This window comes from Aspergillus affinis, assembly GCF_023601865.1.
Source record: "Aspergillus affinis strain CMG 70 chromosome Unknown NODE_133_length_96891_cov_85_351106, whole genome shotgun sequence".
Classification (NCBI taxonomy): Eukaryota; Fungi; Ascomycota; class Eurotiomycetes; order Eurotiales; family Aspergillaceae; genus Aspergillus; species Aspergillus affinis.
This window is the reverse complement of record NW_026515914.1, coordinates 44,674-69,679: the sequence shown is the minus strand read 5'-3', so window position 1 is coordinate 69,679 and position 25,006 is coordinate 44,674. Positions and strand designations below refer to the sequence as shown.

At 49.6% G+C, this 25,006-nt stretch overlaps 5 protein-coding genes across 5 annotated transcripts; 3 read left to right on the top strand and 2 right to left on the bottom strand.

The window, feature by feature from the left end:
- Positions 1-253: 253 nt before the first annotated feature.
- KD926_001665 (cystathionine beta-synthase CYS4) lies at positions 254-2,031 on the bottom strand (the record flags this gene model as incomplete). The annotated part of the gene is made up of 4 exons (XM_053105237.1): positions 254-862; positions 929-1,605; positions 1,675-1,709; positions 1,772-2,031. The coding sequence occupies 4 exons, from the start codon at positions 2,029-2,031 to the stop codon at positions 254-256; spliced, it is 1,581 nt and encodes a 526-aa protein (XP_052951572.1).
- A 1,373-nt stretch (positions 2,032-3,404) lies between these two features.
- On the top strand, positions 3,405-6,859 carry KD926_001664 (hydrogen/calcium exchanger domain-containing protein; the record flags this gene model as incomplete). The annotated part of the gene is made up of 6 exons (XM_053105236.1): positions 3,405-4,204; positions 4,266-4,854; positions 5,078-5,301; positions 5,385-5,664; positions 5,720-6,199; positions 6,245-6,859. The coding sequence occupies 6 exons, from the start codon at positions 3,405-3,407 to the stop codon at positions 6,857-6,859; spliced, it is 2,988 nt and encodes a 995-aa protein (XP_052951571.1).
- Positions 6,860-8,709: 1,850 nt separating this feature from the next.
- KD926_001663 (putative cyclin-dependent protein kinase complex component) lies at positions 8,710-10,676 on the top strand (the record flags this gene model as incomplete). Its single annotated transcript, XM_053105235.1, has 2 exons — positions 8,710-9,406; positions 9,889-10,676. The coding sequence occupies 2 exons, from the start codon at positions 8,710-8,712 to the stop codon at positions 10,674-10,676; spliced, it is 1,485 nt and encodes a 494-aa protein (XP_052951570.1).
- A 929-nt stretch (positions 10,677-11,605) lies between these two features.
- Positions 11,606-14,135, top strand: KD926_001662 (ankyrin repeat domain-containing DHHC palmitoyltransferase family protein; the record flags this gene model as incomplete). Its single annotated transcript, XM_053105234.1, has 5 exons — positions 11,606-11,911; positions 11,985-12,788; positions 12,842-12,914; positions 12,983-13,210; positions 13,480-14,135. The coding sequence occupies 5 exons, from the start codon at positions 11,606-11,608 to the stop codon at positions 14,133-14,135; spliced, it is 2,067 nt and encodes a 688-aa protein (XP_052951569.1).
- Positions 14,136-17,632: 3,497 nt separating this feature from the next.
- Positions 17,633-19,199, bottom strand: KD926_001661 (L-ornithine N5-oxygenase sida; the record flags this gene model as incomplete). Its single annotated transcript, XM_053105232.1, has 2 exons — positions 17,633-18,269; positions 18,328-19,199. 2 exons carry the CDS (start codon positions 19,197-19,199, stop codon positions 17,633-17,635), a joined length of 1,509 nt encoding a protein of 502 aa, XP_052951568.1.
- Positions 19,200-25,006: the final 5,807 nt, after the last annotated feature.

Genomic DNA, 25,006 nt, shown 5'->3' with positions numbered 1-25,006 from the left:
ATAAGTGAACGAATAAATAAAATGGTAATGAATTCAAAACCCTTGCAAGGTGAATGCACTTGCATGTTCATTCATATGTCAGTGACTCCACAAACACCATTTATTCCCTACCCTCTTGGGCTTGTCCAGCCCAAAACAATGCATAGTTGAGCTTCTATTGAATGCAAACCAAACAGCTATTAACAATTGCCAATTAATCCCCTGCCGAAACTTGTCTCGAGTAACCATAGGAATTTTGTCTTCCACATCTGATTCAGGAGGCATGCTTATTGTGGTGGAGCATCCAGCTGAGCAGATCAACCTTCGTGACAACTGCAACTGGCTTCATCGCGCCCTGTTCATCTTGCTCGGTGACAATAGCTGCGCTGTTCCATTCGAAGAATCGATTGAGAACGCTCAATGGGGTGTCCATCGTGATCTCCACAAACTTGCGGTCGCGGACCTTCGAGCTTCGAGCTGCACCGGATCCATTGCCGCCGGAGCTGGCCAATCCCATATCTCTGGGGTCAGTAACAACTTCTGGGATATTGCTGAAGTTGAACATCACGTCAGCAACGGGGCTCTTCCCCGTGGCCCGTCCATGCGTCAACCGGCTGAGAACGTTTCCAAGAGTGACCAGCCCGACAAGCTTCTTTCCAGAGGGTGCCAGAACAGGGAGTTGATCAAAACCTCTGTCCCGCATGACTTCGATGGCGTTCTCACAGGGTGTATCGGATCGGACGGTGGTGATCGGCTTCAGCCTCAGAGAGTTGACCTTGGATTCAGCAAGCTCATCGTTTTGTTCCTGCGGCGCTGGGGTTGGGGCGTTTAGAGATGGCGACGTCAGAAGTCCATTCGCAGCGAGCCAGTCGTCGTCGGCGAACTAGTGACAAAGGGTTAGAAGCCGGACATCGAGGTAATATACTGGGAGGAAATTCCGGTGTTTTACCTTGGTGAGATAACTTCTGATGCTGTCGGGCAGAACCACAACGACCACATCACCCTTCCCAAAGTTGTTGTCTTTGGCAGCCTGCACAAGGGCCGAAATAGCGCTTCCACTGCTTCCACCAACAAGAAGACCCTCCTCGGCGATCAAACGTCTGGCGTGTTGAAAAGATTCCTTATCTTCTGTCTTGTACCATTTGTCGACAGCCTCGCGGTCGAGAACTTCGGGAATGAAATCGTACCCGATACCCTCGACCTTGTAGGGCTCGTTAACATGCTCGTCGTTGAGAGAAGGTGGGAGAGCCAAGATGGAACCCTGCGGATCCGCCCCAATCACCTGGACATTGGAGTTGTGCTTCTTGAGACCCCGAGCCAGCCCGGTGATTGTGCCACCAGTTCCGGCGCCGGCGACGATCGCCTTGATTTGTCCGTTCGTCTGGGTCCAAATCTCCTCAGCTGTGCCGAACTCGTGAGCCAACGGGTTGTTTACGTTGCTATATTGGTCCAAGATGTGGGCATTCGGCAGCTCCTTTTCGAGGCGCTTAGCGACACCGATGTGAGATTCAGGCGAGTCATAGGCGGCCTCGTTAGGCGTACGAATGATAGTCGCGTTCAGCGCTCGCAAAACGGCCACTTTCTCGGCGGACATCTTTTCGGGAAGCGTGATGATTGTCTTATAGCCTAGCGGTCGGACATAGAAGAGTCAGCGAATATGCTGGCGAAGTACAGGAAAAATAAGATATGACTGACCTTTCACGGCCGCGACAAGCGCGAGACCAATACCACTTCATGCAGCCTTGTTAGCCTGGCATAGAAACGAGTGGTGAGATCAACATGAGTGACATACGTGTTTCCACTGGTGGGTTCAATCAAAGTATCGCCGGGCTTGATACGACCCGTACGTTCGGCCTCCTCGATCATGCGCAGGGCGATTCTGTCCTTAACACTTCCACCAGCATTGAAATATTCCAATTTCGCAAACACCGTCGCCTCGATCCCCAAGCTCTGGGGCAGTCTGTTCAGGCGCACTAAGGGAGTGTTGCCGATGTGCTGGGTGATCCTGTCCAGAGCCACCGGAGGGATGGCGGGGGAGGTAATCGACGACATGGCGACGGAGACAATGAAAATCGTGGAGGATTCTGTAGCTAACGAAAGAGAAATCTAAGATATCATGCGAAAGTGTATTAGGGTCAGATAAAGTATAGATAAACAAATCCAGGCGTTGGAGAGATAAGAATGGGACCATACGCCCTGTAAGTCGCAATCCTGGGAAAAAATCTCACGACTTTTCCCCTCCCGACGGTAGCCGACCTTCATGTTTTGATTAGTCAGCTCACGTGAAGTCAATGGGTCGGAGAGGAACAGGAAAAAAGTAAATAAAGCAAACCGTACTCAGTACGAGCAATCGGGCCATGCCTAACCATACCGCCCCCTGGGTCCTGGGAGTCCCTTGACTCCCTTCGCTTCCTTCAATAACTATCCAGCATTCTGTGGGGTCCTGAGGCTCCGCCAAGCGCCGGAGTAGATCGATCGTTGGCTGTGTCTTTAGTTAATGCCTAGTGCCTCACTGCCTACACTGACAGAGTTTGTGTACTCCGTAGTACCTGCGGTGTAGAATGTAGATACTGATAGTGGTTTTACAGGAAATAGTAGTTGGTCCTTTCCATCAGACTCGACGAGTTATCTAAGTGAACTTGGGGACTTAGAATCTATCTCGGTTGGATCTCACTGCGAAGACTACGATTTCAAGACGACGCGAGGCAGCCAAGCGACTTGCAAACATCCAAGAAGCACTAAGTCCCCGTCATCTGGGCTTGCCAAGGTTTCAGAACGTGCACATCAATACGCACCGCAGGCTGTTGGGGACCAGGGGTGCTTTATGGAGAAGGAGAACAAACAGATGGCCTGACATCCGTCAAAACCAAACTCTCGTTCAGATATTTATCTCCATTCATCCCGAAGGTAAGTACCTACATCGTCCACTGTATGTACTGGATAGGTAGGTGGGCATGTCTATCGCGCCAACACGAGGTTTCGTTCTGTATCCCGTACGGTTTATCTCACGCATTGCTAATATTAATTAATATTGTTATTTTATGATTTGACCCCAAGTCTCAGCGCTAACGGCCAGCGCATCCACCGTGCACTTCGGTTTTTTGCGTCGCTGCAACACATCTTGCACTTCTTTCGCCCGTTCTTAGACGCGTCGCCCAATACTGACATTTATCTGTCTTAGACTCATGGTAGTACCATAACATCTCTTAACTGAGCCTTTTTTGGTTTCCATCTCCTCGTCCTCTCCTCTCATTTCTTTCGATTTCCCCCCCCGCCCTTGTCTTCGAATCTGATACCTCACTTTCCCTCTTCGATGCTGCTGCCATTTCTCATGATCTAACAAGACATGAGGAGCTAATTCGCTGTACCTTCGTTCTGCCATCCTCGACTAACGGATCTGACCCTCCGACCCTTCTCAACTTGAAATGGAAAGTGCCAAAGAGGAACCCCATGCCCGACAAGAGAGCGCCAAAGTTGACGGAGGCGTGCTGAATACCACCGCCCCCAATCAAGCATCAAAGCGATCGGAGTCTGTGTTGCCCACACACATCAACGATGGACTCCAACGAGGCCTGGTGCGCATTAGCACGGCAGGGGAGAGTGGGAGAAGTGGAATACACCCAGTTCACTTCTTAAAAGTCTGCTTCATGAGTACTTGCACACTATCAATGTTGGTCAATGTCCTATGGCCGTTCGTGCCGGCGGCTATCGCGATTTACTTTGCTCGTCCGGATCTTCATGTCTGGGTCTTTGCTCTCAACTATATCGCAATGGTTCCTTCGGCCAACCTGCTGGGATTTGCGGGCGGGGAACTGGCAAAGAAGCTGCCTAAGGTTTTTGGCGTGCTGTTGGAGACCTCGCTGACATCGGTTGTCGAGATTGTTCTTTTCATGGTTCTGATCCACAATGATGAAGGTGGAAACCTTATACCTGTCATCCAAGCTGCTATCTTAGGATCCATTTTGGCGAACCTCTTGCTCTGCTTGGGCCTGTGCTTTTTCTTTGGTGGTATTGGCCGGGAGTATCAGTCCTTCCACGAAGCCGTGAGCGAGGTGGGCACGGGGCTCTTGCTCGTTGCCGGCTTTGGGCTTTTAATCCCGAGTGCTTTCAATGCGGCATTGAGCGGGAGCTCATCGAATACCGAAATCACCCCCGAAGAGTTGATGCACTCCACCCTGGTCATCAGCAGATCTACCTCGATCGTCCTTCTGGTCGCATTTGTGATGTGAGCTACAGCCGTTCTGCATTGTAGCTTGGAGTTATTGTTAGCTCACACGATCATCTAGGTACTTATTCTATAACTTGCACAGCCATCACAGCATATTTGACGAAGTGCTCGAGTTTGATGAGCATCTAGACGAAGATCGAGAGAAAGAACTCAAGCGAGCGAAGCTCACACTGACGGAGTGCATTTTAGCTATTGTGATAGCTCTGGCTTGCGTCTGCTTATCGGCTGTCTTCCTGGTCCAGGAAATTGAAAGTATCGTCCATGAGAATCATGTGTCGGATAACTTCATGGGTCTGATTCTAGTGCCGCTGGTCGAGAAGGCCGCGGAGCATTTGACTGCCATCGATGAAGCCTGGTTCGTTAGCTCCGCTGGATATGAGGATAAATTGTTGACTTTCCATAGGGATAACCAAATCAATTTCGCCCTCTTTCACTGCCTTGGGCCATCGATTCAAACCGCTTTTCTCAACGCGCCGCTTGCGGTTCTGGTAGGCTGGGGTCTCGGCAAAGACATGGATCTGAATTTTGAGATTTTCATGATTGTCCTTTTGGTGCTATCGATCCTAGTCGTGGGTAATTTTCTGCGTGATGGCAAATCAAATTACCTCGAAGGGGGCCTCTGCGTTTTGATCTATGTGATCATTGCCGTATCTACTTGGTATTATCCGGCAGTCAAACGTGGAGAATCAGCCCATTAGAGAGATAGGATAGTATAGATAAATAGATGCATAACATTGCTAAGCGATCTAATCATTAGATATTGAGGGCTGGTGGTTGTAGTAAATAGAGTGTGTAGGGTAGTTTGTGCTCGGGCGGGGCGGAAAGATACCATGATCCACCGGGTTGGTCCGAAAGTTATCGGGCATCTAGCAGCATCAGCTGGACTTCCTCACGGGCGGACCCGAACAAACAATGACGAGTTCGACCAACCCCGCCAAACTTGTTCTTTCAATCTTGAAGGAGCGTGACATACCTGTTAAAGGCAATGAAGTCACGCAGGCTTTTAATAATGATCACAATCCCAGAAAGAATACAGAGAGGATGATAGGATTCCTAAGCCAGGAGTCTCTCTTGTCGCAGGAGGAGCTTACCTTGTATGCCACCCTTGTCTTCTTCCTTTTCTTCTCAGCTTTGGTCCCTTGGCCACCGATTCTGATCGAATATGCTTCCTGATAAGGTATAATAAGCTCGAAAGCTCTGGTGCCTTGCAAGGCATCCTTGGCGACTCCGAAGCCACCAAGATCCGACCGCTCCTGGACGAAGACCTTCGGAAAGCGATCGAGTCGCTCAACACGTCGACCGCTGCTATACAGAAACAAACCGAAATATTGCACTCCCAATGCGAAAGCCTAAACCAGCACCTCGGTCTGGAAGGGGAGCGGGCACTCGCGCAAAAGAGGGAATCGGAACGGCTACGTCAAAAACACGAATGGGGGAGGCAGAGTGTAGCAAATGCGGTAATTGTTGCCTGTCGCCTCCACAGTCATGGACATTCGCTGAGACTCTTTTTAGTCTAATGAATTGGCTGAGGAAGTAAGCGTGGCCCTAAAAAACGAGTCAGAAAAAGTGATCATAGACGGGAAAAGGATACTCTCCTCTTTGTCATCACAGTTGAAGGAGGATGACAGGACATTCGCCCACCTGGAGAGACTTGCATCCGAAGTCAAGTCGATTAACGAAGATGCCTTGTTATCGAAACAAGCTTCGGAGCTGATTGCAATGCTAACCGAGTATACCACCGAGGATATACAGCACCGACTTGACCGATCGTACCTGGAGGGCATCCAGGACGGCCATGAGAATGCCAACAGCTCAGAAGAACTCGATATCGGTCTCATATCTGCACTAGAAGGAGAATTGGAATCTCTTTATCCTGAGATCGACGTACTTGCCGAAGTGTCCACGAAGCAGCAACATGGTGAGCCTATACTCCGCGAGCTCCACAGTCACCATGAACAACTGCGCGTCGCTGCACATAAGAAACTTGACTATGTAAGTGTCTACCGAAGCTTCAGGGTACTCGCTAATATAGTTTAGGTCATGGAAATTGTAACGGAGTTGGTAGCGTCTGCTGAAAGCTCGACTAAACGTCTACAAGACCGCGAGTCCGTCTGCGGCGCTCTCGAGACCCTCTGCGCCGCGTACCAACCAGAAGTGAAAGACCGAACTCCACACAATGCGGTCTTAAGGAGCAATACAATGAAAAGGCGCTCTGTCCATTTCAAGCCGACGCTTACGCCTTCTGAAGAAAGTCTTGGCTCTTCCCCCGAGCATCACGCTCTAGCGGGTCTCTTGCGCCGCACGGGGCTATCTCTAGAATCGGTTTTCCAGCCTGAAGAAAGCCGGGGTGCAGCTTCTCTGGATGAAAGGAGATTGGTCATGCTTGAGTACCTACGCGGCTACGGGGTCGCAGCGGATGCGCCCTTGATGGCTGAAATGGGTCCCACCGACCGGGCTACCCGCCTTTTATCATACCATCTTAACGCAAGTGGTCAATTTGAGGATTCGCTGCGAGATGCGGAAAATGAAGACAGGCTTTCTCTGCTTGATGCACAACTGCGACACATTCAACAGGCAATCGGGCGGCTTGACCTAGAAAGGCTCCATCGACGAGATCATGACCGTGAGAGTTTTATGGCGAGTTGGGCATGAGTATCCATAGCCTTGTAGAGAGTCATGTTGAACTCCTCGTTCTCTTGTCCAAGAATGCGACCGGCCGTTGTGGGCTCCATGGCCAGTGATTTCCTCAGCCTCCTTGGTTGCCGTCATGATCCACGCTAGCATCTCGTATCCAATTCGATTACTGTCAGCAAGGACAGCCACCGGGAACGACTTGATGTGGCTGGTACATTGTAGGTTCTGCGCCACATCATCTGCAAGTCATGTTCTTCATCGCCAGCCCATCAGAGGCACCGGAACTGTCCACATGGTGTGCGAGGCATGATGCATCTAAGCCATGCGTAAAGCTCTCATGCAGTTACAATAGCTATGATCCGCGAACCAACCGTGACGCCGGTCCCCCATTAGCCAGGAACGTGGTCTTTGCCTTGCAGCCTCTTCAGCTTTCTAGGCATCCGTCACTCATATCACTCCGTCATAAGTCTGTATAAGGGAAGGCGGCTCTGGTCGCGATTCGCGATGAAAGCTGGTCCCTATCTAGAGGAAGGAAGGGGCAAAATGAAATGTTAAAACCCCATAACAGGAGCTGAAATGCAGCGTTTTTTTTTCCCTTAAAGAATGTTCATCTTTGTTCCTATTTTTTTTTCCCCCTCTCGTTTCAAACCATCATTATACTTCCTTTATCGCTGTCTTGCCCAGCTGACTCGACGGTGCCCCTTGTGACCAAGACAAGCCGCACCTACTCACGTCTACTTGCACACCGACTGTCTTTCATTCTTTCAGGGGATCTAGGGTAATCATCACTGTTCTTCTGCTCTACTGGTGCGCCTTCCGGTCAATGAATCCTTTAGGCTTCAGGGGGTGCATGTCCCTGAACGTCTATGGCGGATGCCCTCAAGGAATCCTGCATTCAATACTGACTATACCTCGTTGCTATCTTGCCCTTTCTGTTCTCTTTATTTATCGTTTAAGCTTTTATATTCCTTTTCTTTCTTTTCTCTGCAGATCTCTCATTTCTTTTTCTAGAACAAAGGAAGAACATTCTAATGATCTTTCTTTTCTTGAGGTAGCTTTTTCACAGGTACACGCAATCAGACGAGTTGAACCCATGACATCAGGCACATGCTATACGTTCATGACGATACATGTTATAAATAATCCATACCACAAGCAAAAGGTAAAGCAGACTAGCAAATTTCATTGTCTACGACTTTCAGTTGTCGCTGCTTTTCTTTGTTGGTTTTCTGTTAATGTACCATTAAACTAGATGAGATGAATAGCTTGTTCAAACAGAATCTTAAATACCTCCAGCCTCGAAGACTTTCCAAGACATTCTTACCAAGCTCCTCGAAATATTCTTTCTAACAGTTATCGCTCTTTGCAAGCTGAAGCCGCTCATCGCTAGGCACGCACCCGGTAGAGCGGACAGGCTCCGCAAGATGTGCCTCGTTGAGAAGTTCACTGACGTATATCCTATGGAAGTTCGATCAAGAAAGGTCATACATCAATGTTCGTCCAGCGATGGCAACAGAACCTGCAAGCACACCCAAGTACGGGATTGTGGCGAAGTCTACCATGCTCGCCGTAATCAGTCGATGACCCCGCTGGAGGTCCCCCCGTCGAGATATCGAAGAAGTCGTCCGGAACCTCAATCTGCAAGAAGGGTTCCGTTAGCCCGGAGTCGCCCACTCAAGCTACGCTTTCCGTTTCTCAGGGCCTCTTCAGAGTCTGTTAGAGTGCAAGAAATATACGGGCCACGAGATCACAGGACAACGCTCGATCCCTCTGTCACAATAGATGCTCGGAGAGATGACTCGATGCGGTCACGACATGAAGCCCATGGGCCACCTTCCCCACGCTTGCGTTCAATTTCACCGCAAAGAATGGCGGGTCCATCACCGAGAAGCAGAGAACAAGACCACGCGGATTCGCCGTCCCGCGAAGCCCGGCCGCCACAACGATCACAGGCGCCACGCCCACCAAGAGAACGAACTCCGGTCGTTGAGCGTGTACCTCAAAGACGCAAGGAGCCCCAGGCCCCGGATCGCGTAGTGGAAGTTCACAATGAACCCCATATCAGCCGCGACACAGAGCAGGGGAGGAGAAAAGGCGACCGACAGGTCCGCTTTGCCAACACTCTCGACTACGAGGAGGACGTCCGCAAAGGCCATCAGTATCCCCGCACTCCAATGCAGCCGCGTCAAGAACATTCCTTGCCCGGCAGGTATCGGAACGTCACCAGAAGTACAAGCCCCGAGGGTGAATTTTTAACGGGGCGCCCTTACATCGTGACCCGCACTCCACGATACGAAAGATCGAGAGATGTTGCCCCGAGGCCATCTATCTCCCTTGAGACAAACCGCCCGCGACCAAGGATTATCCAGGATGGCAACCGTCATGTGGAAGAAGCAGGTCAGCGTATCCTCGCGGAGGCCCGAAGACGACAAGCGCGAGAACGATTTACGCGCGATCTCAAATCATACACTGCATGGCGACCATGGAATCGTCGGTCTGAACGCTTGCGTGGATCTGAGATCAGCGACGGGATAGTGAGTGATGATAAGGGAACTCGGCGATATGGTTGGCGTTGGCGTTGAAAATCTTATTGCGAGGCGTCTTTGGAGTCGACTACAGACAACGTGTGATTATGTGTGATTTTTGTTAAAATGAAGCCGCAAGGCGAAAATGGAAGAGGTACTGAGTCCACTTCCTAAGGGTAAATGGGTAAAGTACCGTACCGGACAGGAACCAGGAAGTGGCTTGGGCAGGAAGTCGGCCCAATAAATGTCCGATGTCCCCTTGTAGGTACCTTAAGTGGTACCATACTTACATAGATGTACCTACTCCTATCTCCGCCGGTAAAGCTGGAGAAAATTGGCCCACAACGATCATCTCGCCCCTCGAGGATCAATTAAGGCCACTCGATTACTCTCAAGTATTCCTCTTGCCTCTTCCATTCACTGCACGCCACACTTGAATCGACTCGATATATTAACCCTTCTGCGCGCGGGGCTTGGTCCCACCATGCGACCATTAGCTGGGAGCTCGATACTCATATGTAGGTCCAAACCTCTTTGCGGACCGCTTCTCTCGTTCAATCAATCATCTACAGCTTGCCACAATGAGTAGCCAGCATGCCGGACATGAAGTGGTGGAGAGCGCGTCCAGCGAATTCGTGATCCCCGAAAACAACCAGGCCGTTGATATCAACCAATTGTCAGCGGCTGCCGCATTAGAAATATTATGCACCAGTGTTGAGATGCTCTCTATGGCGGCCACGGACTGTTCAGATGATTGGCCGATGGGTGCCGGGCCTCACTCAACATGGAAAACTTGGGTCGACGGTGCCTCCTTGACGCCGGCCTCGAATAGCGCAACCGAGCTACATTGCTCCCCGACGAGAGACGAGCAAGAAGGTCACCACGATTTCTTTCAACAAAGCATACTGTCCAACCGCTTTCTCTCCAAACGAGAGCCGCCGATCTCTCTCAGAGACTACTTATTACGCCTTCATCGCTACTGTCCCATGTCGACCGCGGTCTACCTGGCCACAAGCATGTACATCACCCGCATGGCCAGCGTCGAAAGAGTCATCTTGGTTAGTCCAAAAAACATGCACCGCCTAGTACTTGCAGGACTCGGCGTAGCGATGAAAACTTTGGAAGATCTCAGTTATCCCCATAGCCGGGTGGCTAAAGTCGGTGGGGTAACGGAGCGTGAGCTCTCCAAGCTGGAGATTAGCTTCTGTTTTCTCGCTGACTTTGACTTGCGAGTGGATGCTCATATGCTCTTCAGCCAAGCCGCAATTCTTGATCAAAACAAGGATATTTGCCATGATTCTGAGGGCTAAGCAATCCAAGTCTTTTCCCTCCTTCCCTCCTCCTTCTGCCTTCTTCTCTGTCTCTCTCTTTTTGTTTGGCATTCTAGGCTTTGTTGGTCTTTTTATCAGAGTCTGATAACTTGAATGTGAGAGTATCCAAATGTCCAGTCTTTACTTGTTTCCTTCCCTCTCGTGTGATCCAGGGAATTGTCAACTTTTGGGAAGTGGTCTCCTCCACCATTCCGTTAATTATTGGCTTCGGAACAATCCCAATGTTCCATTGTTTGAACGACGATTAGTGCATTAAAATTTCTTCAGAGTAAGGAGAGAAGAGGCCCGGGAGGACGACAACACGGCTGCCTAAACTAATCAACCCCATTAGAATGCGGCTGAGTAATCCTCCACTCCTCGTCTTGCTTTTTAGCTATCGTAGTTATTTGCACGTCAAATGTCAGCCCTTCCAACATAGCCCAAAGCCACATCATCACGCAAGGATCTTTGTTGGTCTCCAATCCAATTCTTCAGAGTGACAGATCCTGAGGCGCAACGGGTAGGATCAGCCCGTATACTGCCTGTCTTCTTTTAGCGCCCGTCACGAGAGTTACGCCGAGCAAAAAAAAAGAAAAAGAAAAAAAAAGGTCAACCACGCTGCCCGAACAACCTTCCTTTTTCTTACTTGTCTCCTTCCTTCCTTGACCCGAGATTTGGATTCTTCCTTGATTCCTTCGGGTTTGATCAACACCAGAGCTGGTGTTGGATTTCAGGATTTGATCAATTCCGTGGACTGTGTAGTGTTGACTCCGCAATGCTTCTTTAGGTCCTGTGGAGAGAAATAATAGTCACCGCCGACCGTTTTCCCCGTACTCACATCCGCCGTCACCCTTTTCTCCTGCTTATCCCAGGCCCGGACAAGCCACGCCTCATACGGAACAGTCCACCGAGGTTGCGACATACACAAGATGCCTTCCGGGACTTCTTCCACGGAATCTCAAAGCGGCAGCAGTTCCGCCGGCCTCAGTTCCAGCTCACCGTCCGCTCCCAACGGAAAAAGCACCACAGCTCCTCCGAAAGTTGCCCGAGAGGATGCCAGCGTCGAACTCAAAAACATGAAACCAGATCGTGCGACTGTCAAGGGCTCAATTCCCCTAGGAGAAGATATCATGCAGATTGCCCGAATAGGCGAGATCCCGGCTATGCGACGACTCTTCGAGGAGAAGAAATTCACTGCCAACCACCAGGATGATGAAGGCATCACCCCTTTACACGTACGTCTGTTCCGATATCACTGGCAGAATTGTGGATTCTCTGACTGACATGATGTTTTGCTACTAAATTCAGTGGGCGGCGATCAACAACCAGTACGCGATGTGCAAGTTCTTGCTGGACTCCGGCGCCGACGTGAATGCCAAAGGAGGAGAATCGGTGGCTACACCCGCCATGTGGGCGGCGCAGCGGTGTCACTACTATATTGTTCACCTTCTTCTCCAACGTGGCGCCGACCCTCTGCTCACCGATGTGCAAGGGTACAACATTTTGCATTTGGCAACCATCGATGGCAATGCGTTCTTGCTTGTCTTGTTACTCCAGCAAGAAATACCGGTGGACGTGGTTGACCAACAGGGTCATACGGGACTGATGTGGGCAGCTTACAAAGGATTCCCGGCATGTGTCGATTTGTTCTTGCGCTGGGGCGCTAATGCGAACGCGGTCGACGACGGTGGCCTGACTCCTCTTCACTGGGCACTGGTCAAGGGCTCCATGCCCTGTGTCATGAAGATTCTAGAGTATGGTGCCGATAGGTTCACGAAGACACAAGATGGCAAGAGTCCGGCAACGGTGGCCAGCGAGATGAATACAACGAGGATATGGTATCGCGCTCTGGATGAATGTGGCTTCGACCTAGATGGGAACATGAAGGTCATCCCCATGGGATTGAATTCATGGGTACGGAACAAAAACATCATGTCGAAGTTCTTCTTCTTTTGGCCATTCTTAATGGTCTTCGTGGCTCTATGGATTCTCAGCAACATGGCCGTGTATGCTGCTATCCCGATCATGCTGGTTACCGTCTTTGGTCTACAATGGGCGGCGCAGAAGGCTGCGAGTCGAAGTGTTTCGGAATACAGGATCCTTCAAAAAACGGTATGCTTAAATCTGCGTCATTGCCTTATACTGTTGCTAATTTTGTCATTTAGCCATATTTATCTGGCGTATTCGCAGGCTCTTTGTTCTGGGTTGGTGTCCGATATGTCCTCTATGTACTGCCAGGTATGTCCCATTGAACCCGAAATAATTCTCTTGTTAGACTAGTCGAAGCTTACAGGCCTGGCTTGTAGCCACATATTCCACCGCCCCGTTCTTTAACGCCTTTTTTGTCGTATTCTACTCCTTGACGACCTACTTTTATCTCTACGCCATGATCGAAGATCCTGGTTTTGTCCCCAAACTCGGAAGCAGGAACCAACAAAGAGCAGTCATTGGCGAGCTCTTTGAGCAGTGGAAGTTCGACGAAGAGAACTTTTGTGTGTCTTGCATGGTCCGGAAACCTCTCCGGAGCAAGCATTGTAAGCGTTGTGGGCGCTGCGTTACGAAGCATGATCAGTGAGAATTCAGTTTCAAGGCACAGTCGGCGTTATATAACTAATTCTTTATAGCCATTGCCCTTGGATCGATAACTGTGTTGGCGCGAACAATCTCCGACATTTTGTTCTATACATCGTGTGTCTTGAAGTTGGCATTATACTGTTCTTGCAGCTAACTTTCATCTGTGAGTGCTCATTGCCCTTCTCAGGCATAACCATATTGGCCATCGCTAACGCAAGGGTGGGAATAGATATCAACGCCCTACCAGCACCGGCTGGACCCAAGTGCAATATAATCAATGACGCGCTGTGCGATCTCGTGGTCCGTGACACGTTCACCCTTGTTCTCGATTTGTGGATAAGTATTCAGCTGGTCTGGGTTACTATGCTTTGCGCCGTTCAACTGGTTCAGGTTTCTCGAAACCAGACAACATACGAGAATATGCGAGGCCATTCAATTGACAGAAGTCATTCAAGTTCGCGAGCTTTCGCGTCCGCACTGACCGCTGGGACTACTTCACTAGATGCCGCTGGCCTTTCGTCTGCGGGTCAAGGCCCGAACCCAGCCTTGGCGCCGGGGGCTCTTCAACGGCCGCGACGACATGGGTGCTTGCAGCAGTGGTCCTCTCTCCTGGGTGTCGATACTTTCTTCGCTACCGCACGGGATGGCCTGCGGGATGGCCGCCACTCACAGCGCCCCAAAAACCCCTTTTCGCGAGGCTTTGTTACCAACTGCCGCGACTTCTGGTGTGACCCGGCGCCTTACTTTGGCAAGCGCGAATCCGGTTCTGCAATGCTCGGTGGTGAAGTGGTCAACTATAATCAGATGTACGAGGCTCCGTTGCGGATGCATACCGGTGGTCGGTACCGTAGCCTAGCCGGAGAGGAACCCGAGCAGATGGTTTGAAGATGATCTGATGATACGCTTAATTTAATCTCACGATGTGACCTCTTCCACGCCGGGGACCGAAATGGGCGGGTGAGGGGAGAGGGTTTGGTTTCTCGGAGCGATATTAACGAAATGAATATCAGAGGAGCCTCTGTATAGACATGCGCATGGCCGATTGGATTAGATGGCCCCTGATGGTTGTATTTACGAAATTTTTTCTTACTTTCGTCTTTGTTTTGTATAATTGTAGATCTTGAATATGAATCGATCTCTACGGAGTACCCTATCACTCGGATATTGCCCCAAAGCCCTAGGAAATCTTCCATCTGTTACTCAAAGGTGGGGAATTAAGAGCAGTTCAACCAGTAGGATCAGTAGACATGACCGGAAAGTACCTTACCTGTACCTTTGAGAGATACCTGGGTGGTAGGGACCGAAAGGGAAAGGAATTGTACCTAGTATTTCACTCTAACTGGGAAGCGACAGCCTGGGACTTACGTATGTATCTATGGAAATATCCAGCAAGAAAGATACAGATACCATACCTGCTCATTACATACCATACATACACTCATACCTAGCGACACATCCACGATACCGTACCGTACAAGACATTTACTTATACGATCCAAGACGGGGACGAAACATCCGATCTCGCAAATTTCGAGCGCCTTAATTAGCCCAAAAGTCAAATGCCGCGCTAGGATCTTATCTCGGAAGGATGTACAGGTGGGTTTTTTTCTTTTCTTTTTTTTTTCTGTCTTTTTTTTCTTGGGGGTTGTGGTGAAGATAATTTTTATCAGATCCGTTTATGTTTCTGAGGAACCAGGGCACTCTCACTCCCGGTGTCTCTCTTTTAGCTGTTTTAGATGCAGTTAATTCTTGTGTTTGTTTCTGTTTTCTACACCGTAGTTAGTCGCTGCATCTAATCTATTTTGTATGTACGCCGTAAGCTCCGCCTATAAATTTTCATTTCCATTTTCAGTTTTTGATTTTTTTCTTAATGGTAATTGTCTCCTTACAATTTAGGAAAAGGCACGAAAATGCCTTTGACACTAGCGCCAGAAAAAATACAAGAAGATCCCTGTTGGAACTTGCTCGGTGTTAGGTACCTGACGGAAAGTTCTGTCTGTTACTGTCAGACAGACGATCTCGACTCCTTCCACTTCGGTCTGTCTGGGTGCTTTCTCTTGAAGACAATTAGATGTTAATGGAATCGAAGGAAATGGACTAATGAAGCTGAGAAGAAGAAAAACAATCAATGAATACGGGGTACATCGACAGGTTTTCCCCTGTGTGTAGGTATAGACGCTAGGTCGCATAGAACCGCCACTGCAGGAAGCTTGCAAGGGTTGAAGGAAAAGGGAAAAACAAATTAATATTAGACCAAATAAGTGTAGATCAACCATACTAGATCGTGAGCCTGTAGAGAGTATTGTCTTGTCTTGCCTTTTGGTGTCCATCATTGCGGAAATATAAAATTAAATGGGACGGAGCAAATCCGCTCGGGTGAAGAGGCCTGATGCTCGCTGTCTTTTCCGCCTGGAGAAGGACTCCATGAATGAGTCGCGAGACCAGTCAACTCATGGGTTCTGGACCCGATCGGACCAGATATTGTGAGCTGCGCGAGCTGTCGCATACAGAAAATGGGATCGTCGTCAGAATGAACCCAAAACGGGGGAAATACTCCGACACCAGAAAGCGTGGCATGAAGTGGCATGATGGGGACAGCTCGAGAACTCGGGAAGACGAATCAGTAATTCCGAGGGTAGCAGGTAGTAAATAGTTTAGCACATTCGTGAAGGCCGAAGGGGGGTAGGGAAAGCCGGGTGGGAAAGAGACGAAGGAGGGAAGGGAAAATTTACCAGAGACCGGACTACCCCGTCAACGACTCTCTCTCCGTGCATTGCATTGGCCCGAACCAGAGGACCGATGATGCAAGCAGCGGGTTGGATTCCTGGGTTTTTGTGGGTGCTGGAAGCTACCGGGGATGGAAGGGAGCGAATTTCGAGCAGAGCAGAAAGCAGAGAGCAGGCCGAAGTGGGGATCGGTTGACCATTATCAATCAATCATTAATCAATCAGTTACCTAATCAAGCAGCTAAACGCTTCGGTTCCTGACATGGAAAGGACTTGCTGGCCTAAGTTCCGAGAAAATACCTCGGACACCGAGAATACGGAGTACTGGCGAAGGCTAAGAAAAAAAGAATTGAACTCAGGGGACGAAAGAGAGAGACTAGGCGAGGCCAGACCAGACCCTGCATTGCATTAGTTTGACAGGAGAATGCAAGCTGTAAGAGGATTATTGCATGCCATCCATATTTCATCCATTACCTTACGATAATCGGAGCCACAGCTTTCACAAGGCAAAGGGAATCCCTGCAGATCAATTCATTTCAAAAGGAATTGATACTAATAGAAAAAAATTAAATAAAATAAAAAGCTCACAGTCCGTACACCGATACGGAGTACATACGGTATACATGGACATCCCGTAATGAGGTAGCAGTGGGCCCTGTCCTTTCCCTTCCCTCGTTTTGCTGTCCTTGGCAGTGGATGCTCTGGTGGACACAATGAGTCTTTCAGCATGGTTGAATGGCCGAAGGATTCTGGATGAGAATGGAGAAGAGGGTAGAGAAAAAAAGAAAAGGAAAGGAAAAAAAAGAAAAGAAAGTAGCGCGCCAGCCACGCCTCGGTCTTGGTCCCAATGCCAATTGACGGATTGTGGGATGGCGCCATCAGATAACAGAAGAAATTTTTATCTGATCAGATTATCAGGAACCAACCGCATCTTTAGTTCCTGCACCGCACAGGATTCATCTAAAGAATTTCCCCTAGAATTCTTGACATTTGGTTTGATTTCCGAGTCGACTTTCCCTTCACAATGAACTGGCCGGGCCGTCTTCTACCAATTTTGATCTTCCATCTGATTTCTCGATGATGTCAGTGTGTGTGTGTGTGTGTGTGTGTGCGAGTCTGACGCGGTAACATTATTCGCTTGACATCAGCGGGTCTCTTGGTAGGTTTGCGACGCAACCTAACTAAATAGCCAGTCCACCACTCAGGCACTCGACTAGCCTCGCATGTTAGAAATTTTTCCCAGAAAAGAATGGAGCCTTTCCCCTCCCTCGGACTCAAGCTCTCGTAGAACTCTTTTGACTAGCGGTGAAATTGTTCAAAACATTTGTATCTTCCTCTATCAACATATCTCCAAAAGAAATAAATAAAAAATCAGCGCGTAAATAGTGGTATGAAGTATAATATGACATGTCTCTTTAATGTTCAACAGGCAACTTGAATATATCAGTAGATTTTTGGCAACCCCCCCCCCCCCGGTGGGGTTCATCGGTGTCTCCCCATTCACCGTGCTCACTGTCCATTTCGGTTTGCTGGCTCATCCGCTGCCAGGGAATTATTCCTTTAGCGCCATATTCGCCTAAAAGAAGCGGATCTGGACCAATGCCTTTTTTTTTTCTCCCTTTTGCTTTTCCTCCTTTTCCCTTTATAGTTTTTCAATTAGAGCATAGCGCGGAACTTGGGCGTGTCCGGCATCACCCCATCCGCAAGCTGACTTCCAAAGATCGAGCTCACCATCTCTCCGCCCCGAGCGGCCAGAACCGACAGAAGACTGTCACTCAAGCCATGCGTTTTCTCGTTGGAGCCTTGCAGCCAGATCCCGGCCTGCTCGGCAACCTTGCTAGGGTCTAGGTAGACCCGATAATCCCGGCTCGGGTTCCACCCCTCCTGGCCCACAGGGCGCAGGTGTTGCACATTGTGCAGGAGCTGCTCGTGCGCGTTGCGGAAATATCCCGTTGCCACCATGAGGGCGTCGACCTCCAGCGTTTCTTTGCCTTCGCTCACCGCACTCTCCGTCTCGTCCTTGGCGGACTTCAGGTGAAGGCGCATCCGGCTCTTGGGTCCGTAGTGTTCGACTCGCGTAACCTTGCGGTTGGGCAAAATGCGGTGCTGCCATTGCGTCTCGTCGGGGTTCTTAACTCGCTGAAGGTACATCTCATTGTAAATCTCCTCGATCAGCTCGAGCCGGACAACGCTGTAGTTGGTGGCCTTATCGGCGGCAAGGGCGCGCTGACGTTCGGCGGGCGAAAGGTGGTAGAATTTATCGACTCGCTCGGGGTTGAAGATCTCGTTGACACTGTAACCTATATTAGCGATGATATACAAAAACTGGGCTGAGGTAGGGTTCGACTTACAAAGGAGAATCATCGCTGGGACGCATGGCCGAGTCTCTCATGATCAGCATGGTCCTCGACTTGGGGTACCGCTTCTGAAGGTCGTGGAAGATCTCGGCGGCACTCTGGCCACTTCCCAGGACCGCGATGTTGTACGCCTGGCGGTCATCGTTCAGCAGAGAGGGCAAGGTAGTGCAGTACTTGGAGGAATGCATGATTCGGGGGTCCTGGGGCAGACCCGGAGGAATCTTGGCGGTGCCTCCAATGGCCACAACCACCTTACGAGCGCTTCTCGACGTGATGGCACCGGTCTCCACGTTCCGCGACTTCACCGTGAAGAAGTCGACAACCGAGCTGTTGGGGTCGGTTTTGCCAGGAACCACCTCGACCACCTCCTCTCCGTAGCTCACGACGTCGGAGAATCGGTTCGCACACCAGCGCATGTAGTCTTCGAATTCCAACCGAGCGGGAAGGAATGTGCTCAGGTTGGTGAAATGGATCAGACGGTCCTTCTGGTGGAGGTAGTTGAGGAAGGTGAAGCTACTGCGAGGATCGCGGAGGGTGGCCAAATCCTTGATAAACGAGATCTGCATCCTAGAGCCCGGAACGAGCATACCGGAGTGCCACGCGAATTGTTTCTGTCGCTCGAGGAAGCAGACCTTGGGTTGCCAGTCAGACGGAGCAGACTTGTTCAAGCACGGGTCCAAAGCATCGTTGAGCGCAATGCCGATTGCCAGGGAGGCGGGACCGAATCCGACGCAAAGAAGGTCGTGAAGCTCGTCATGCGGCGTGGCCTTCAAGCGGGGTAGCTCTCCAGAAGCTTGCTGCTGCGTGGAGGGCATGTTGCGATAGACGGGGAAGCCGGCCTCGGGCTTCCGTTCCACAGGCTCCATTGAATAGTATCTGGTATGTGATTATGGGAGAAAGGGATTAAAAGAAGAGGGAAGTTGAGTGTAGAAGAAAATTGGGGAAAGATGCAGCCTGTGAGGGGAAGGGGAGTTAAAAAAAATTGATCCCAACGCAGCTGCGGGCGAGGGGAGGGTACTTTATATGTACTAGTCGATGGGGTATAAACAAAACAGGGACAATAGCTTTCTGGTTATGCAGCCAGGAAACTGGAACTGGGCCGACACGGTTCAAAAAAAAAAAAAAAAAAAAAAAAAAAAAAAAATTCGTCAGGTTAACTTCAAGAAAGCGGACCCAGCAAGACGGTTTCTCTAGGCAAACCAGAAACAGGCGGTGGTTCTTCTGACAGCGGGCCGGGAATGGCGTAGGATAGTCGTCCTCGGTTCCACCAACTGATTGATTAATATTTAATGCTGAAGAAATTTAAGAAAAGAAAAGGGGGGGGGGGGGGGGGGGGGGGAAAAGAATAGAAAAAAGTAGAAAAGGGAAGGAAAAAAGACGGAATGGAATAAAGAGGGGGAGGTGGTAGTACATACACCATAATAGGGTGACATGGTACATACATACATACATACCTAATACAGATACCTTTGGAGTAGTCTGGTTTAGCTTGTCCACCTTCTGCTTGTTCCTAAATGTTAAAGCTTCTTCGATAGACTCCGAAGAAAAGAATAAACGACCCTACCGATCATGCACCGCTGGAAGCACCCTCTACGAAAGGTCGAGTTATCTTCGTAGCCGAAACACGCCACGAAGGTTCCACCGCTACTACGCTTCCAGCCTTCCCTCCATGTCTGCAGACAGGAACAAATGACGGTATACCACTCATGGCGCACCTTGCTCAGGCCACCCTCCCAGGCTAAAAGCAAGCCCCACGGGCCCAAGCAAATGTCTTGGGCGTTAACTGCAAGTGGGAGGATGAGACGTTTAGATTAGATCCGCTTGGCCCGATGTCGGGAAAATGGGCGCTTAGCCTAGCCCGTGACTAGCCACGCGTATGTACGGTACTCATGTACTATACATACAGTATGGACTATACCTACAGTACATCCAATGTACTGTACGTAGGTATTGATGGATACTTGGTGTATCGTGTGTTACGGTTCAGGTACTGTACCTTTCTAACGAGCTGTCATGAGTGACAGGGAGTTCAAAAAGGAGGGTCACGAGGAATTTCCTCAGGATCACTAGGTAGGTACCTAGATATAGGTACAGTATGTATGTACCTGTCCATGTCACTGGGAAACGGGCCTGCCCTGCAGTCGCTGCAGGGTAGCCACGCCTCAGCAGGAGGCGACTGGAAAAGGTTCCCGCATTGTTCTACTTACTCTCATTCTCAGTGAGCCATTATAGACTGGCGTTTCGCCATTGCCATTCGTGTTTTTTAAGGGGCCCTGCGCATGTACCACCTGACATGGCAGTCTCAGTCGCACGATGATCCGATCACCTTGAATAATCCTCAACATATTCCCCTCCTATTTCCGTGTTGTTTCTGGAAATCGCAGGGTAATCCCCCACCTGCCAGAAGAACGGAAAGACGAGGGATTGCACTAGAGATGAGTATTTTTGGCCAATCCAGCCCGTGATGGTCCCCGATTTCGATCATGACCAGGTTGATGGTCATGCATAAGCCTACATATGCAGGCTCCCTCTCCTGTGCCCCGCAGACGTACCCCTCAGTAAATCCTCTTCTTGGAAGCGTGCCAGCCCTGCCCTTGTCCAAGGCGTGACTACGAAAGTCAAATCGATGGTTCGCTTTCTCTTGTTCCAATCTCATCGCCCAGTCACATCTTCCCTAATACTAAGCACATACTTCTAGTCAGTACGGGTATCACCTTTCCTAGGTAGTGACTTCTGGCTGGTGGGATTTCAGTCGTGCTAACCATGTGAAAACAAGGCAGGTCTACGGCTTGAATACATGCCGGTTCCTTTCCTTTCCCCTCTTTCGCTCTTGCTCTTGATTGATCAGACGGGTTTAAGTCCCTCCGTGGCCTTAAGGTCGAGCACGCCTAATTCGATAGACACCTTCCGGTCACGTTTCGAGGGATACGTAATCCCAAGTAGATGTAAAGGAGAACATTTGGACTTTAGTTTCCTTATAGCATAAGTAATCGTTCAATTTCCACACTACAGGCACTAGTTTGATGAGCTGGATAAAAATGGTGGCTAAAGGCGATTGTCAAATTTGAACAATATATCTTATTCTCTAAGAGTGCTAGGGAGACCAACAAAAAATAATCATTATATCGTTGTTATCAAGTAAAATGTGTTCAACATCTGGTTATCAAAAAGAAAATTCAGATTGTACGAGAACTACAACATGTACATGTCAAGATGTATGTAGGGGGAGGGGCCATTTGTGCAAGAGCCAGACTGTGTTTATACCCAAGTAGTACTCTGCCTTATGAGTACAACCAAATATAGAAGCAAACCTTGCATAACGTCGTTCGGATGCAGGCCTGACATCGAGGTAAACAGAACAGCGAACCCAAGGAACTCTCGAGCAGACATCATAACTACTTGTCAGTATCTGCTGTACTGCATCATTGTGAGATGGTCGCTCATATAGAGAATTCTAGTCTCGATCGTTCCTTACTTCGTGAGATCAAAATCTCATGGGTTGTCATGATGACGTTAGAGGGCTCCTTGCCGAAGGTCGCTGGCGATCTAGGATAAAATTCGACCCCATTACATCGAATAGCAACGTTGGCGTGGTTGCAAAACACCGTGCGCATGTCTGTCACAATGAATGCTTCTGCTCCGTTTGACATCTGCTTCCACCAAAGCCTCGGACCAAAGGACCTTGCATTATGCCGAATGACAGATAGCAGCGGGCTTATGTTTGGATGTGATCTCTTCTGCAAGCTGGGATGCAATTTGGAATCTGGTTCGGCCTGGTTTTCTACGAGGTTCTCAGGGTATAGTCTAGACCACTCGTGATGATGCATGCTGGGGTGAAATTTGTGTGCCTGATAAAGTCATAGAACTATCACGACTGGAGCTTGTCGCGAATTTGCAACGACGAAAGTATATTGGAGTAGAAGCCCGGTTTATTGGGATTACGGAGTATGTACATTGGCTCCGCAAGAAAAACCAACGTCGAGAATTCGTTCGGTTCGTAGAGCATGTCTATCCAGCCAGCATTATACGAATAGGCAGATAGTTTTGACATGTCAATAATATCTGGTCTGAGCCTCACAATAATACAAAGCAATGCATCGTGGCATTCGAAACAAGATGGTTCGCAAGGGGTTGACCGTAGGCGTCATGGTCCCGAAGAAGTCTTGAACGGGCAAAATGACAACCAAGGCACACGCATGTCTAGTTGGGGGGAGGCTTGATATGCGGTGTAAGGGATGGGAGATGAATCTGTGGGATTAAGTTTATGATTAACTCACACGGGCGCATTAGTTATTCACTCATCGAAGCTTGAGGATGGATGGCGGAGTATCTCTAGTACCTCTCGGTAGGGATGAAACTAACAAACCATTGAATCAATTATTTGAATCAAGGGTGAAAATATTTAGTGGAGGGGCAGCCAACTGACTGAGGCCTAACCATTCGTCTGGACTAAATTTTGGTACACGGTAGTAGTAAGTGGAACGACCATCGCTGCTCACAGCTGCTACTCCGTACTCAGTGTACATTTCCCGGATTCTCCAATTCTCTAATTGAATTTATTCAATTTGCACGGGCGGGATCAGCTGTTTATTTGTGAGGGAAATTATTGTGCTCGCGGAGTGGGAGAGATATATTTTGACGCCGCTCTTCCTCCACCCCACATCTTGATAATGCGACCTCCCCCCCCCCCCCCCGGTTATTTGATTCATCTGTGACCTGTAACCAGACATGTAAAATCTGGAGGCCGTTGGAATGGAGGATTAAGCTTCAATGCGGAGGACGATCGAAGGGAAAATCGGGGGGAGGCTTGCCGCAGAAGGAATCTCAAGTGCCCAGATATACAGAGAAAGGGCGTAATCGGAATACCCGGACCATGATATCACATCCGATTATCTCGGTGGGTAGATCGATTTGGCGACCTGATAATGACATGGCTCGCACCATCATTATCAGACACGTGGAATTGATGAGGGGTTACTGTGTACTCTGGTAGATACCAATAATCTAGCCGCTACGAGGTCATGCCCAGCGACATCATGGAAGGGCATTGAGAGACGTAGAAACCACCTACTCCGTAGCAACTCGGATCTCGAAAATTCTAGAAGTATAAATAAGATGGACAGGTGCCTGATCGGGTGTCTGTGTGTGTGTGGTTAAGAGTTTTTTGCCACCATTGCACTCCCGAAATTGGCACCACTTGAAATATGGAGCACATGACAACATACTTCGGTCCAGGGACGTTGATTTCTAATTTCTACCCAAGAGATTGGACCGTGTATCAGGAGACGATAATGTGGCGAGATGCGCGTTGCAATCATAGACGGAGGACGCGGACAGTGCGATACGCTGAAGATAGTAAAATAGTATACGGGGACAAGAATAATAAATGAGCACATGTAAGGGACGCGACTGGGCTGATCCGAAGTCCCCGCGTTGTTTTGCTTATCATTATCGATAGGGGGAAACGCCGGTGGGTAGCGGAACCTTGTCTGTACTGGGGAGGGGAGGGTCTCGGGTACCGAGATTAACCTGTTTTTGCCGTTGGGTCGGGGTACCGGATCTGGGCAGCGTGACAGAGTTGCGGCAAGTGGTTCTTGACGGGGACAATTTGGTCCATTTTGAATGTGCCGTTTATTCCCCTCCCAGCGAAGGAATGAATTGATCAGAGATGGACATACTCTGTAGCATGATAGTATCAGTCCTGTTGTACTCCGTACTGTGTACTGTGTACACAGTATGTCATCGTATGAATCGCGCGGGAACCCTTGGGGCTACGCGTGACTCTCCCGGAGCTAAGCCCAAACGGGACTGCGTCAACAACAAAAGACGCGCTGCGCGTGCGAGGCAGAAAAACATCGAGTCCCGCCTGAGGATTGGCTGGAAGGCGACGGAGGCGAACGATGCCAGATGGAACTAACTGGGCCTTAATCTCTTTTTTTTTTTTGGCCTTTGCTTTTTTCCCTTTTCCTCTTGAATTGCTCGTCTGCTCTTTCCAGCTTCACCCCGTCAATCTAACTGCTGTGAGCAGATCCCGTTTTCGCCGAATTCAGTCCGTTTAAATCGATCCATTTCAGAAATAGAACCGCGCACCGTCTTCCTCCACATAACCCCCCCCCCCCCCCCTCCCTCCTCCCGCAAGGGAATTTCCTCGGGCCATTTATTGACTGAGGGCGGCTGCATACCGCAACTTCATCAGCCCCCCTCTTCGTCCATCTCATCCCTTCCTTCGTCTCGCCTTCGCTCTCCTTCGCTCTCCTTCGCGTGGCACTCGCTTTTGGAGGGACTCGACCACTTTCACCACCCCTTGCGCAATCGCTTTTCTGTCTATACGGTCATACAGGGTTTTTAAAGAAAGGGAGACGGAAGGGAGAACGAAAGCTGCTGCTGCTTCTCTTGCGATCAAATCAAATCGGCCCGCCTGCGTCTGTACGGATCCTATCTGCCTCTCGCGCATCGACCAGTGATTTTTATTTTATTTATTTTATTTTCTCGCGCAACCTTCGAATTCTCGTGTCAACCTCGTCGCGCGTATACTCGTTTCGTTCGCTCCTGCATCTTCGCGACGCGCCTGCTTGTTTTGACATTTTCGTGGTCACCCTGAAACATTCCTTGTCGAATCCCAAGCGCCGACGTATCTTTGTGTTTCAGGCGCGTGGCTCTGCCCTTGGTGCAC